The following is a 16,058-nucleotide window of genomic DNA, read 5'->3' on the forward strand; positions in this document are numbered from 1 at the left end:
CTTTTTATTCCTTAACAGGGTGATACTGTGGCCAGGGTTTTTCTGGGTCGGAGGAACCTGCAGAACCGGTATCTTCATACAAACTCCAGGTCCATCTGTAACACAAGGAACAGGACAGGCACATCAGGGCTTTTAGATTGACCTCTAATAGGCAAATGAAGCAGCCCTGAGGAAGAAGCAGCTGTGACTATGAGCAGCGCAAATCGACGGGTGTAAGTGTTGCATACCTTCATGCACCCACTATACGCTGTATCTGTAATAAAATAGTCACAGCCCCAGACATGGGCTCTGCCGCGCTTGCACATGCAAAGCTTTTGAACTGGTTGCTATCGCTGTCGAGTCTGGTATGCTGTTCTGCTGCTGCTTATGTGGATGAGCCCAACCTGAGCAAGAGTATCTCGCCTCACCATGAACCTGATGTTGGCTCTTCACAAGATACAAGGTTACATGTTTTCACAGTGGACTATGACTATGTGCAAATTCCTTATGAAGTTACTCTTTGGATCCTCCTTGCCTCTCTTGCAAAAATAGGTAAGTAGAAAATGGGATCTTGGGTCCTCCTACCTCGGCAAGAAGTTAAAAACATACCATGTAACCAAGTATCTTCCATGCATTTTTGTAGCTGGAATTGTTTTTACAGCCTCTGTCCTCAAAAGAACAGGTGTGTTCATTACCATGAGAATGACAAAATTCCACCTCTGAATGCTTCCAGCTTACTTATGTAAATATATGACCTCTAGCCCTCATGCCTCTTGGGTTGTCTATGCTAGTGAGTAGCAATGGAGCTCCCCTACATAGTGCTGTCCATCCCTTTTTCTAGTCTTTAAGCATCACAAGATATCAGAATTTACAACCTGCCACAGCTGGTGAAATCAGTAACACCAGACTGAGACTTCAAGCGTATTGAATTTGGGGGAGAAAAGTGGAAGAATTCTTCCATTGTGCGAATAATAGGAAACATTTCCCTGTGAGTCTTTATTTTACATGTTTGCTGCTTAAAGTTGCTCAGCAAGTAATACCAAAGGAGAGGGACTGAGAGTCTACATCAGGAATGTAGGGTAAGTAAGTGCCTTTTGAATACATACCAATACATCTAGCTTCTATTAGATCTCCGTGTCGGTATCTGAATGAAGAAAGACAACTCACGGAGAAGTAGGGACTGCAATTAACATAGCAAAATTGACTTACCATGTGTCTTACGCATTTGCATGGCTGGGCTCAAATTATTTTGACCATTCAGAATGAATAAATGAAGAAGATGGTAATAATGTGAAAAGCTGCACACATGGGATCTCCCTGTCCTTTTGATCTTTCCAAGGGATTTTCAAACATTACTAAGAACAGGCTGGTAGGTGGGACTGATGATTTTCTGGAGATGGCCTGAAGATAAACATTTTTCATGTCATAGTCACAGAATTGACAAAAATTGTTACCACTGACCATGATTTGCCAGTTTCATAATAGCTGATGATCTCAATACAATTCCTATAAACAAATGTCTTCACTGGTAAAATAATAATAAAAATTTTCACAAATGAAATTTGTTGTTATGGCATCAGCAGAGTGTGTTAGCAGTGAGCATATTGATCAATTTCTTTATTCATCATCCATAAAAGCACAGGACTTGCCGTATGGCACATCTCCTCAATAATCTTGTTTTGAGCAAGAAGGAGATACCTTAGAAGAACTGTGTGATGCCTCCCAAGCAGACCTGTTCCTTAGCTGGGAGTTTTCAAATAATATCTTTTTTGATGAAAAGTGTGGAGCTGCTGACTTCAAATCTACTTGGAAGAAAGAGTTATTCTGAATCATCTGGTTACCCAGGGAAGAAGATTTCCAAACTGTTAAAAATTTCCAGTGTTTTATTCAGGTATTATCTTCCTTCTGGATTTCAGGATTTCAGGGTGGGAAACATTTCTGAGATCTTGTAAGGCAAACCAACCCCCTTATTATCTAACACTGACAGAAGACTTGAACATGATTTTTTTAATTCAAAAAGGAGATGAGTAGAGTTATGATCTTAACATACTTTTTGGTAAAAACAAATAGTCTCCTAAATAAATTATTTAAAATTTCATAAAAATATTTTCCTTTTCCTTTACTTTTGAACATTGATAATTCGAGGGTCACAGAAATGCAGTCATGGCATTAGCTTCTAGAGTTTCGGGATGAAGGTTGACCTAGCTTCAGGCATGGAGACAGCCATTGGATTTATAGGTTTCTTAGTCTGCCTCATTCTCATTCTTGTAAATTCTGAAAAATTCCTTACATTTCTAGTAGAGGCACCTCTCATTCACAATATGATTACACAGTTCCTGGTATAGCGACGAGATGAGCGATTGCTAGACATTATCTTAGTATTGGTATCAGTATTCGCGTCAAATGGGAAGAATTATATGAACCAGTTGCCATACTAGGCAGGCAGGAGGAGCTTCACACCCACAACATTTATATGGTAAGCGTAGCCCTTTCTCTGTAAAACAGCTTGGCTACATCTATGCTTGTAAACTAACAAGCACCCTGTCAGGAAGCTGTGTGTGACTGTCCATACCACATCATGTTGGTGTGCTCCTTCTCAGCTCTGGCACATGCCGACAAGCCTTCTCCCGGGCAGTGCCCAGGCAGGCTGTGGGCCAGGTTCAGTTCCCACAGGCGGTTTGGATGTGACCACTTCTTGCTGGGGTAGGGAAGGGAATTTGGCTGTATGGATGCAAGCTCAACCTTTCTGCTTGGAAAGGTCTTTGGCCTGCTTAATTTGCTATTGTAGACTCAGCCTTTATTCTAGTGAGGGGAAAAAATCCCTTAGGATGCATTATTTTCTCAGATATTTGATGGCTGCTGGTTGTTCTTTCAGCTCTGCTGAAATCACTGGTTTTGTTTCAGTAAACTAACTCATAAGGTTCTTTACAAAATGTTGTTTGCCTTATGTAGGAACGGCACTTTTCCCAGAAAAGCAAGGTTAATCAGCTTGTACAAAGCCTTATGTTACTGTGGCTTGATTCCTGCTGCTTTGGATATTTTGTTGATCATGAGCACTCACTCCCTCTGTCTGTGGATCATCTGGAGTCCATGCAATGCTTCAGGGGAGTGCTGGAAGTGGAGGGAGCTGAGCAGACCATGACATCTGAGCTTCTCCCTGCTCTCTTGGGCTTCTCCAGATTCCTGGTCAGCCCAAATCCAGCGGGAGCTCTGCAGCTAGGGACCCTCCTCAGCACTTGGGGGAGCTGCCTTCGAACCTGCAGCCAGGGATAGGGGTCTCTTTGAGATGGAGGGACAATACTGTGCCTCAGGGGTTTGGCAGTAGCAGTTGGGCAGCAAGGGTTCTTGAAGAATATTTTCTTTCCAAATTGTGGAGTACCTTTTCAAAAAAGTTTCTGCATTCCTAGAAGTGGAGCTTAGACTCAGGCACACTTGCTCAGAAATCGAGAGCTGGGGAGCGGGAAGAGAAGAGATTCATGGCCAAACTCTTCCCCTGCTTTAGTGATACAAGTCTGGGAATGTTTAATCTTGAAGGGAACAGTACTGCCTGTTTTTATATTCATAATTCTAAGAGCAAAACCTGGCTGACTGAAGACAAAGTATTCGAAGGCAGGCAAAACATCTGTCTGACATCAGGTTAATTTAAACTTGAATAATACCCTAATGTTTTATTCAAGGTTTCCATCTCTATCACCGATTACCAAGACTCATGCCCGAAAGCTGCATCCTGATTGCCATTGGAGCACTAGTAGGAGTGATCATTTTTGCTTCTGATCACAAATCTCCACCAGTAATGAACACAAGTATTTACTTCTTGTATCTCCTTCCACCCATTTTCCTGGAGGAGGGTTATTTCATGCCAACTCGCCCATTTTTTGAAAACTTTGGGTCCATCCTCTGGTGGTCTGTGCTGGGATCTCTGCTAAACTCGTTTGGGATTGGCCTCTCCCTCTACGGAGTCTGCCAGATCGAAGCCTTTGGCCTGACCGACCTGAGCCTGCTGCAGAACCTGCTCTTTGGCAGCATGATTTCAGCTGTGGATCCTGTGGCAGCTCTGGTAGTTTTTGAAGAAGCCTCCGTTAATGAGCAGCTTTACATGATGATCTTCGGAGAGTCATTGCTAAATGGTGGCATAACTGTGGTGAGTTTCTTTCCACTCCTTGTCTTCCCCTCTTTAGGCTCTTGTGGCTTGTAGGGTTATTGGGCACAGGACAAGAGCAGCTCTAAGGAGATCCTAGATACGTTATTTATTTTATGGACACTCCACTCCATTACACACAAGTAATTTTAATGTATGTAAAGATTACATCTTGTCTTAACTCTTTCAACAACATATTGTTTTAGAGCTGCTGGAAGAGGGAAGCATACACATACACATTAGACACCACATCTTGCTCTCGCATTCACTGAAGTGAATGGATAAGCTACAGCTGATTTTGCTGGTAGGATCAGAGTAAGACCTAGGAACGTTCTTGGTGTTGTGCAAGCAAATAAATAGAAAATTGTGCTGCTTGAAGACTGAAGGCAGCAGGGGTAGCAATACAGGAGACCCCACTTTGTCACATGCCTTAGAGAGCCCTCTGCAAAAAAAAAAAAAAAAAAGCCAGATGTGGACAATCTCTGGAGGCCGCACTCCTTCCTCCAGCCCCTTCTAGGAAGTTTTCCAGAGACCTTAGACAGGAATTCCAAAAGCCACTAATAACTTTGCATAATCAGTAAAAAAATTGACATCGCAAATGTTCACCTTTCTTGGCTGTCTTATCTCAAGTGTCCAGAAACAATGCTTCTGGAATAAGAGAGATTTTGTTTGTTGGGTTTTGGATTTTTTTTGTGTTTGGTTTTTTTTTTTTTTTAAATTGGAAAAAAATGTTTTTACAGAGCTCCTTTTGCTAATACTTTTCCCCTTTTCTCATTCGATCTACTAAAACTTGGAGCAACCTGAAATTCTAGCTGTAAACCACAATTGTCAAAACCACTTAGAACATGCATGTTTTTCAAGGAAGAAATTTCAAGCAGGAAATTCATTGCTCAGAAACCAACAGGACTGCTCATGTGCTGCAAGTTAACTGCAGGTTAAGGAGTTTTGCTAGATAAGATCTTTACAGAATTTAAATCACAGGAATCTAAACCACATAAAAACTACTCAGATACTGTTATACCCGAGGTACAGCACAACTTGGACTTGTAAAATCTGTACAGAGTTCATTGCTGAAAGGCTTCATGGGAGAAGTGCAGTTTCTGAGTAATGCGAAAAGGAAAAGGAATGAAGTAATTTCTTGCAGCCACAGCCTATTGATCATAAATCCTTCCTCTTGGTGAATCAGAGGTGAAGGGCTGATGTAGAACTAAGGGACAAATGTTACTTAACTTTACATGCAAACCACTTATGTGTTATAGTTGTAACAAAAAAATCCCCAATGCATCTATCGCTCCCACTTGTCTTTTTTGGTTTCTTCAAGGGCAGACCTCAAAAAGTAATACCTCTTCCTCACTCTGGAAGAGCTTGTTTCATCCTTTTTTGGATTGGCTCTCTACCTTGCCTTCCCTTTGTTCTCAGCTGTTATTTATGATGTGGGTCCAACTCATGATGGTATTATGTGAGCTTTCAGTCAGGATCCTGTTACAGCATAAATGTGTAGTGACAGAAAGCCTTTAAAACCAGTGGTATTTAGGCATTCCTCAGCAGCACTAGGTGCATTAGCAAAAGAGATGAAAGGGCTGTACATGGGGAGCCAGGGCTGCACCACTGTGAGTTCCCTTGTCCCCACGCGCCCTATCTTTGGGGTTCTTCTCACAGCAGCTATGTTGCAATCAGTTTGTCAGCTCCTGCTGATACATCTCTGCATCACCCACCTCTCATGCATTTTTTGGGCATTCAAGTTTTCAAAATCTCTATCTATCTGGCTTCATGTTTGAGAAGACTGAAGTATTTGTCACCTGGCTGGAGCCCAATAGGTGTCTTTCTCCTCTCTGATACTCCACTTGCTTTTTTGAAGGCTTTAAAACTGTTTATCTCAGGTGTCTTATCTTACCATTTCCTCACGGTTTCTCTCTCCACAGTTTCATTTGAGTTAACTCTATGTGTTTAAAAAGATAATATCACCAAGGTATATTACGCATACATATTTTTTGATTGTTTAAATACAAATATCCCCTCGTTCTCTCCAGTCTGTTTATCAGCTTGAACATTTTTTTCCCCAGCACGAAAAACTGGTATGAATTTTGCTGAACTTGTGTATTACATTTGAGGTAACAATAGCTCCCTCTCCTATATTTAGTTCAATATCCTGGTATAAAAAATTTGCAAAATAACAGACTGTGGAATTAGAATGATGGCTTAGGAGTTATGCCTTTGACTTAAGGGACTGGGACAAAAGTGGATAATTTACCCTTTTTACGCATTTGTAGCTTTTCCCATTCTCCTCAATAGGGCCATGTCTGTGGATGGAACAAGAAGGCTCCAGGTCCTGTTAATTGCTTCTTTTCCTAGTTGCTTCTGAGCAGAGTGTTAACATCAGAATAGTGCAGACAGCAACAGGACTGGTCCTGGCATGTATCATACATTAATGGAGTTTCAAAGCCCTGTTCAAAACAGTGGTGTTGGTAAATCCAGTGCAGATTTCATTCAAACCTGAACACAGGTGGAGGACCCTGATTTTGCTGTGAAGTGTTTCAGGCATCTGAAGCTCTGCTCCCCCACATACACAGACCATTTCTAGCTCAACAGGAGCTGAGCACCTGTGTGCATCAGGAAACAGAATATTTCCCCTGGCTACTTCATGTCTGAGGTTCGATTTTAGAAACACTGAGAAGACCTATACATCATGCTGTACTCAAAATGAAGTGGCAGTGACTATTTTCTCTAATGGTGCCCTCTCTTCTTTGAATGCAGTAGCAGAGCAGTTAAAGAAATCTACTTGGAGGCCCAAGTAAAATTAATTTCATTTGAGGAGATTTGAATTTACCTCTCTGATGTTGCTGAGGAAGACTTTGACCACTGGGATGTATGGGTGCTAGGAAGGAGGGTGGAGATATTCTCTGCTCCTGCTGCTGAAGTTGACCCACTGTGTTTAGAGTAAAATTAAATGCGCATGGTCAGAAAGAGTTATCAGGGTGGAAAGAAAGAGTTATCAAGGCTGCCTGTGTTGGTGGTTAAGGCAGTCACTTGAAAATCTTTTTTCCAATGCTTCTGATGTGGATGGCATGTGCAATGTTTGTATCATATAGACAGCTGGAGCAGGGACGAGTCCCTGGGGAGGTCCCCTGTGGGCGACAGTGTCACGCTCTCTCTTCCTCTCCCTGGCACTAACAGCCACCCAGTGGTACACCACTACACGGTAATGTTCCCTCCAAAAAACCCAAAGCATGACATTCTCAGAGTTGCTAAATGAGACCAACTGTCAATCCATCCCTTCTCTTTGAGTGAACAAAGGCATCCAAAGCTGATTCATGCTTTCCTACCATATAAATAATTATAGTACTCCATTTACTGACACAAACACTGCAATGTAACTTAGCCGAGCAGCAGTTACATGGAGTCTTACTTGTATGGCGCAGTGCAGGATGTTGTACAGAACAGTTTACTCCCACAAAGCATGTTACAAAAAAATGGAAATTATGTCATATTTTCATAATTTCCATTTTAATGCCAATTCAGTCATATCATATAGACACTTTAGGAACTAGACAAACAGAGAAAGACTTACTAAGTCATTTGCTGAGGATAATTTGCTTTATTCATAAGTCAGCATAGATTCACGCCTTCGTATCATTTATAAAGAATCACAAGTCTTAGGAAGAGATTGACATCTGCAAGAAAGGGGGAGCAGAGAGAAAACAGGCTTTGTAATTAAAAGCTATATGGTAAGTACAGTAAGGTTTACTTACTGTGGAGATATGAACCCTCTTTTCCTTATCTGCCAATTTCATACATAGTCATCAGGAAAAACCAGCTCTGGGTATTTTCTCAGGTGAAACATTTTGTTGTGCTTTGTCTGTCCCCCAGAAATGTTAGCAATGAGCCTCCTGGAGAACAGGCTGTGTGACAGCTCAAGGTCATATGTTCCCAGCAGCAATTTAAGATTAGATAGTAACTGGGGAATAATTATTATCCTAATGAGCTTGACTCTTCTACCTGCAAATATCTGCTTTAATCTTCTTAATAGCCTTCTGGAATTAACTATATGAAGAAGAAAGACCAAAGAAAACCAGATAAGGCAAATGATTTTGGTCCGTTTTGCATTTTTGAACAAATGCTTTGGTGCAACAGCTTTGGAGAGCTGGTGTCTTTAGATGTTCCCAAAATTCTCTTGAAAACTGAAAGGTGACTTTCACGTGTTACACATGCCCTGTAAACAGATCTGACAGGACTTAATGTTAACCGACTGTCAGCAATCTCTAAGTCCTTTTTATTACTACACCACTCATTACTGTGGAAACGTTCTTAGTTTTGAAAAGATGGATGAAAGTGGAATATACTGAAGAGTTTTCATTATGAATTTCTGCAGACAAGAAATTATTGATAATAGAAGTACGGTAAACTTATCTGCTCTAAACGAAACGAAATTATCTTTACAGACCAAATTATGTAATGTAGCAAATTCAATCTTTCTTCTAATCTGACATTGTTTTCTTTTTATTTCTGTCATTTCAAGCTTTCTAGTGAAAATATATCTGTGAAGGGTCTTTAGGCCACCTAGAGTGCCACAGCTTTTGGTTCCCACTTTGAGATTGACACAGAGTTCCTGGGAAGAAGGGTAAGAGGCATCAAACCCAAAACATGTGAGGATAGAGAGGCTGTATTTGTCTAGGTAGAGACAATATGAAATTGAGGCTACCATTTTCCCTTCCCTTCCCTTCCCTTCCCTTCCCTTCCCTTCCCTTCCCTTCCCTTCCCTTCCCTTCCCTTCCCTTCCCTTCCCTTCCCTTCCCTTCCCTTCCCTTCCCTTCCCTTCCCTTCCCTTCTTCCCTTCCCTTCTTCTCCTGCTTCCTTTCTTATTTCCAGTGATGTTTCATGATTTTATATGTCAAGTACTATTGAAAAACTTTTAACATTCCAGAGTCCATCTAATGAAGTGTGTCCAGTCTACTGACACCTCAATGGGATTTAAATCAAAAGTGTGACTCTTAGTTGCCACCTGCCCCATCCTGAGTCAGAAAGAGAATGTGGAGGGAAGAGCCTGGGGTTGGTAAGGTACCCAGCTGGGCTTTCAACATCTGCTACGAAGTCAAAAAACTAAGTTTACCTTCAGAAAACAAAAAAGCATGAGTGTTTTTTGGTTACTTCAATTGCATTTGATCCCCCAGAATTTTACTCTTATTACGTAACCATCTACCCTTCTTTTTTTTGCTATTTTTCAGGACACTTAACAGACCCTTAGTTCTGGGACTTGTTAAGAACAAGCAGAGACTTCAACTGTTACTTTGCTGAGCTGTCTAAAGCAATTTCAGGCATATACACACACACACCCCCCACCCTACCCCACTATGAAATGAGTAAGCCTGACAGGTTCAGAAAGACGCCTGACTGCTGTCTCCTTATTTTCACATGTAGGTTTTATATAACATCTTCATCGCCTTCACCCAGATGCACAGATACGAAGAAATTGAATCCATCGATGTCTTTGCTGGCTTTGCTCGCTTCTTCGTGGTCGGGCTGGGTGGCGTGTTGTTTGGCATCGTCTTTGGATTTGTTTCGGCGCTCATGACTCGATTCACCCACAACGTTTCTGCTATCGAACCCCTGCTGGTCTTCATGTTCAGCTACCTGTCATACTTGTCTGCTGAAATCCTTTACATCTCAGGCATTTTGGCGTAAGTATCCCTTACGGCTTTTTGGATGCCCTCTCGAGGGAAGTGGCATTGTTTTGAGGAGGTGGTTTGCTTGAGGTTTGTCTCTAGCCTAGACATCTGCAGTGGACGGCTTCTAAGGGATCTGTAAAATGCAGTGGTAACTAGGAAAAGCAAACCCACAGTCAGTGCAGGCATGGATGTACTACTGAGGAGTGCATATCTGCTCTGAAATTTTTTTAGATTTTTGCCCGTTGGAAAGAAAAAATACCGCAAGCTGTGGGTAAAATGACTAGCGCTGCCACCATCTGGCTGCCACCTCTGATAAGATTGACAGAATGAAAGAATGATTTGATAATAGATCAGTGTATCTGTATTTATTTCTCAGCAGCATCACCACCAGATTACAAGAGAGATGAAAAGTAATGGGTATGGAAAATATAATAAAGAACGTCTGAGTTCTTGCTTTTGTATACAGCTGTGAACATCAGCTCTAACACAATTTACTGGAACTACATTATATTTGAACAGCATCACTGGAACTGAAACTGGGCAAAACCAGACAACCGAGAACATCAAGCACATGTGCATACTCATATGCATACTTATACGCATATGCATATCCATATACTCATGTATGTGGATATTGACGATCGATCATATTTTGATGTGATCAGGACAGCTTGATACTGCTGCAGTGCTGGTGACTTCTTCCTTAAAGTGCTGTGATGGCATGGGTGCTCACTACAGAGAAAAAGCCGGCAGGTCTATGGACCGCAGTAAATGCGGAGAGGGTGAGTATTGTGGGAAGGAAAGAGGATGGCGGCAGAAAGGAGTCAGAAGAGAAAGGAAGGAATAGGGGTGAAAGCGAGAGATTTTACAAGAAAACTGCTGGCAGGTGAATTTCAAAGATACCACACCAAACAGCCTCTCAGCAGGGTAAAGTGTAAAGAAATGGGAACCTGGTGGTGGTAAATGCTCCAGCTAGTGCTGCTGGCTGCTGCAGGCTCGGTGCCCAGCTGGTGGGTGGCAGCAGCCTTGCATGGCCTGTGTTGGCTCGGAGCTTGCATGCCGGATATTGCGGGCCCCGGTGCTCCAGAAAGGAGTTCCCTTTATTGAGAACAAACTCATTTAAACCTAACAAATATAAGCGTGTGGCTGTTAATGACCAGACAGGTGCATTTACTCACCTCCACTTGTCAAACCCCGATTTCATAGAATCATAGAATCACAGAATGGTTTGGGTTGGAAGGGACCTTTCAAGGTCATCTAGTCCAACCCCCCTGCAATGAGCAGGGACATCTTCAACTAGATCAGGTTGCTCAGAGCCCCTTCCAACCTGACCTTGAACGTTTCCAGGGATGGGGTATCTACCACCTCTCTGGGCAACCTGTTCCAGTGTTTCACCACTCTCACTCTAAAAAGTTCCTTCCTTATATCACTTACTCTAAATCTACCCTCTTTTATTTTAAAACCATTCCCCCTTGTCCTATCGCTACAGGCCCTACTAAAAAGTCTGTCCCCATCTTTCTTATAAGCCCCCTTTAAGTACTGAAAGGCCGCAACAAGGTCTCCCCGGAGCCTTCTCTTCTCCAGGCTGAACAACCCCAATTTGTTCAGCTTTAGAGCAGAATTAGCTTTGTAAAAACAACCTTTGCAGGATGGCCCTGGGAAGCAATATTTGAACATTTAACCATATTAAATAAGTAGTTAGACAGGAGATAAGTTTTTCTGAGCAATTAGACAAAGCAAACGAGTGTTTTACTAGGTTTTGCATATCCAACACCTTTGCTCTCATTGAGGTGACTGGTGACTTTAGTTGAGCAGGATTAGACCTACTATGTAGTGGCCACTAACACCCTTTCCTACCTACACTGCCCAAAATACTGCTTCCCTGCCTATTCATTACACTAGGCTACATAGTTCTTTATTTCTTTTGCTTCTTATTTTCATTAGAGTGCTGAAATTATTAGTAATAAAAGAATGTTAATATAACTGGGATTTATTATTCTTACTGCTTCATTAAGGAAATTATTGCTTGTTTTAAGGATGGGAACTTATTGTCACCCTTCTGAATTATTGAGGAATTCATTCATTTTTCACGTGGATCGTGAAAGTCTATTACGCATGTGTCTCTGAAAGTCAACAGTATTAAACATTAATGCCTAATGGCCTTGTCTTAGAGTGTCCTTGGACCTGCTAAATGTCTCAGCTCCACCAGAATACCCTTGAGATTTCTTCAGTGGAAATTAAATCAGCAGAAACCAGATGAAAGGTTTTTTAATGAACAGTCAGTGTTCTCTGAATTCACAAGTTTGGAAAAATATCATCACAAGAAGCCCCCAAAGACTAAAATAATATCAGTAGAAACTAGATGATGGAATATGTTACTAGCATAGAACTCAATCCATCTATTACTTATGACTATGGAAAATGAAAATGGGAAGAGGAAACCCCCTTCAGTAGGGCTGCTTAAAGACTACTGCTCCGTGTGATTGTTACCAGCGCCTGTGCTGGGTGGCTGCTGATGCCTCTGAACCAGGCTCGAGTCTTCAATAACACCAAAGAGGTGGAAAACATCCCTTTGCTTCCTTAGGCACATTCCCCACACCCTGGGTAACTAAAAGGGGGGAAGGACACCTCTGTAGGATAGCTGAATTTCCCCCTGCTGCAATGGGCTGCTGTGGTTGGAGAGTCACCAAAGCCTACCTTGGCCCTGCTGATCTGCCAGCCAGCTGGCAGGGACCCGCCGGGAGCTTTGGCCTCGGCACAGGACTACTACCATGTTCTCCCACCAGTACCTCAAAGGAGACGATCGCTAAGAGGCAGGTTATGTCCCTCTAACCGATCCATCCGTGGGCTGGTACAAAACCAACTTGCCCTTTGTTTGAGACTCAAATATTTGGTGCTTGGTGGCTGCGTGTTAGGCATTCAGGATAAAACGGACTTTGAACTGGAACGCGATACCCTCACTTCCTCGTCAGGAAGTCTTCCTTTTTCCTGTATGCAAAATGGATTTGTAAAGCTGAATGAAGATGCTCTTCTACCTAATGAAACAGCTAACGTTACTGAAGAAATAAAATGCTTCTTGATATTAGGAAGGTCAGAGGCTGGTGATAGAGAGCGCGGGTAATGAAGGCTGAGGTTGTTCTTAAATGAAAAGAAAACCAGGTTGTGACTGATCTCTAATGTTTTGTCTGGTACAGGATGACAGCATGTGCAGTGACAATGAAAAAATACGTGGAGGAGAATGTTTCCCAGAATTCCTATACCACAATAAAATATTTCATGAAGATGCTGAGCAGCGTCAGTGAGACCCTGATTTTCATGTTCATGGGAGTGTCTACAGTGGGGAAAAACCACGAGTGGAACTGGGCCTTCATTTGCTTCACTCTGCTCTTCTGCCTCGTTTGGCGGACACTGAGTAAGTCAGCTTTTGCAGGCAATCTTCTCCACACCTCTGAGAGAAACGCTTCGGTGCAAAGGTATGTTAGAAAAGTCTGTGCAGACTGGCGTAACCGGTTTAATAACGAATTTACTAGGCTTATGTTACTGACAAGTTAATTTCACAAATCGACACACGGAGAAAAAGGGGGAAAAAGCCCCAAACAAATCTGAATGCCAGTCTCTAAGCACAGACTTTATGATTAGGTGAGAATGGAATATTTTAAGTAAAATTAAAATATTACCATGATTATACCTATATAGATGCTTATATCTTAGTTAACTATATGCCCTTGGGTAAGTGGGCTTCATAATGGTTTTATCGCACACTTACTAATTAGATAATGTACATCACACTTCTGGTGCTATAACACTACATGTCCTGGGCTAGGAGTGCCGGAGGCATTGAAAAAGAGGGAAGGTGAAAATTAGGTAACTGAACACAGACTCTATTTCCTTCCTTATACCACATCTAGTCCAACCACGCTATGCTATTGCTCCTCACAAGTCAACTCTGAAGTTTTAAACTGTTAGAAAAGAGTGTCTGTTTGAAATGACTCCATTTCTACACACAGTATCTCCCCATTCCCACAAAGGTCTCCCTAATCTGGGAGACTGGGATTCCTCCAGCATGGGCAGAGCAGTTACAGATGATGTCACATGAGCTGTGGGACACAATTTCTCATCTTCTCCTAATATCCAGGATGGGTTGATGGTAACGTTGACAAAGGAGAAGCAGTAAGAAGCCTGGTGGTGTTCTGGAGGTGGTAGCAGTCCTGGCAGACTTCTCGTACAAGCTGCTCTTGTGCCCGTTAGCCAATTTACTGCAACTGTGGAAGCAGAGAGGCAACACATTGCCATCTTCTCCCTCATCTACTACTACCATCCAGCCAAACACTCTAGCTGACATAAGAAAAGAAGGAATGACCTACTGGGTCAGACCAACCCTCTAGCGGTGTCTTCAACAGAGCCTGCAGGAGATGCTAATTAGGAAAGGCTTGCAAGCCTGGCCACTTTCTGAGCTCTGTTCACCTCCTACTTCCTCAGCATCTACTGTGTTAGGGATGTGAGAGGGTACACTCCTTGCCTACATTATATAGGGGTCTGGTTTGGACCTGTTACCCATGAATTATGCCATCCTTTTTTGAACCTGAATATTCTGCATCAGGTTAAGTTACAACTGCTGCAGCAGAAAGCGAACACATTTACTCCTGGAGACGTGATGAATTATAGAACATATCCTACTCAGCCACTGTTATTTGTCAGTTAAATTTAGTTAAAAATATGAGTGAATGATGCTTTTGTAATGAAAGATATTTTGGAAGTAGTACACAGGAGAGGGCAAAAAATACAATTATGCAGGCAACCTTATTTCTGATATTTTTTAACTTCTGAGTGCCTGAATTGGCCACCTTAATAACATTCTTTTCGAATTTCAGTAGGATTTTTTCAGAGTAATTTATATTTTTTAAAAAAATGAGAAATCCAAATATTCCATCAGATGGCCTTGGAGGAGATATTCTGAGCACTGAAATTTAGGCTACTTTCACTAAGTCAGTAGGTTAGTTCCCCCATGCTTCATTTATAATCAAAGGAGGTCCCTCTGGAGCATCCTGTGGGGCAGAAATCTGCATTGAGCACCCGCCACCACCTCTTCCAGCCTTCAGCCCTTGTCTATATTCCCTTTACATACAGAGCTCAGGCTTGAGCTAAGGGCATTGGCCCTGCATCATCTGCTATAGTATTGAGGAGGAACAAGACCTATCAGGTGATTCATCAGGGCCAGCTGTGCCCTGAAGGGGAAGGCAAAATAGGGTTGAGAGGAAAAGGCAAGTGATAGTTGCTGGAGACTGGTTGATGAATCAACTGGAGAATATGCTTTGTCTTCTCTACCACTCACAAGGAAGGAAGAAATGGCTGAAGATGTGAAGATTGAGGGCAGCCTTAACTGCAGTGACCAGTGACCACAGTCTCATGACTGTGGATGCTAACATCCTGAGAGGAGTGAGGAAGCCGACAAACAGCAGAATTACAACCCTGGACTTCAAAGAGCAGATTTTGGCCAGTTGAAGTGTTTGATAATATGGGAAGGGAATTGGCTGGACCACTGGGCTCAAAATACTAGTCTAGCTCGTGGCTAATGGCATCCCTCAGGGCTCAGTACAGGGACCAATATTGTTTTAATGTCTTCATTAATGACCTGGAGGATGGAATGGAGTGCACACTGAGAAACTGCAGGGAGCAGTCAATATTCTGGATGGCTTCCATTCAAAGGGACCTGGACAGGCTGGAGAAATGGGCTGACAGAAAGCTCATGAAGTTCAAGAAGAGCACATGCAAGGACTTACATGTGGGTTGGACTAACTCTGTGCACCAGTGTAGGCTTGGAGTCTAGTAAGCAACTCTGCAGAAAAGGACCTGGCCTGGTAGACAACAGGTTGAACACAAGCCAGTATTATGTCCTTGTGACAAAGAAGGCCAACCGTGTCCTGGGCTACATTAGCAAGTGTGTAGCCAGCAGGTCCAGCAAAATGTTTCTTCCCCTCTCTTCAGCACTGGTGTAAGTGTGTGCTGTCTCCAGAGTGCTCTCTCCAGTTCTGGGTTCTGGGACAGGAGAGACCTTATTGCTTTCTACAAGTACCCGATCAGAGGAGAGAGAGAAGATGGAGCCAGACACTTCTCAGAGGTGCACAGCAATAAGACAAGAGGCAACAGACACAAGCTGGAACATGGGAAATTCTGATTAGACAGTAGGAACCCATTTCCAACACGAGGGTGATCCGATATTGTAACAGTGGCCCAGCTCTCCATTCTTAAAGACGTTCAAGACTTGACTGGAGCTCTGA

At 42.5% G+C, this 16,058-nt stretch overlaps 1 protein-coding gene across 1 annotated transcript in view; it reads left to right on the forward strand.

Annotated features, from left to right (window-relative positions):
* The first annotated feature begins 266 nt into the window (after window positions 1-266).
* SLC9A4 (solute carrier family 9 member A4) overlaps window positions 267-16,058 on the forward strand; it is a 36,062-nt gene continuing 20,270 nt past the window's right edge. Inside the window, exons 1-4 of the mRNA XM_075137913.1 lie at window positions 267-531; window positions 3,657-4,120; window positions 9,533-9,792; window positions 12,975-13,192. Of these exons, the coding sequence (XP_074994014.1) occupies window positions 282-531; window positions 3,657-4,120; window positions 9,533-9,792; window positions 12,975-13,192 (1,192 nt within the window). The 5' untranslated portion in view covers window positions 267-281. The remainder of the gene's footprint in view (window positions 532-3,656; window positions 4,121-9,532; window positions 9,793-12,974; window positions 13,193-16,058) is intronic.

The sequence above is a fragment of the Calonectris borealis genome, chromosome 1 (assembly GCF_964195595.1).
Source record: "Calonectris borealis chromosome 1, bCalBor7.hap1.2, whole genome shotgun sequence".
Taxonomy (NCBI): Eukaryota; Metazoa; Chordata; class Aves; order Procellariiformes; family Procellariidae; genus Calonectris; species Calonectris borealis.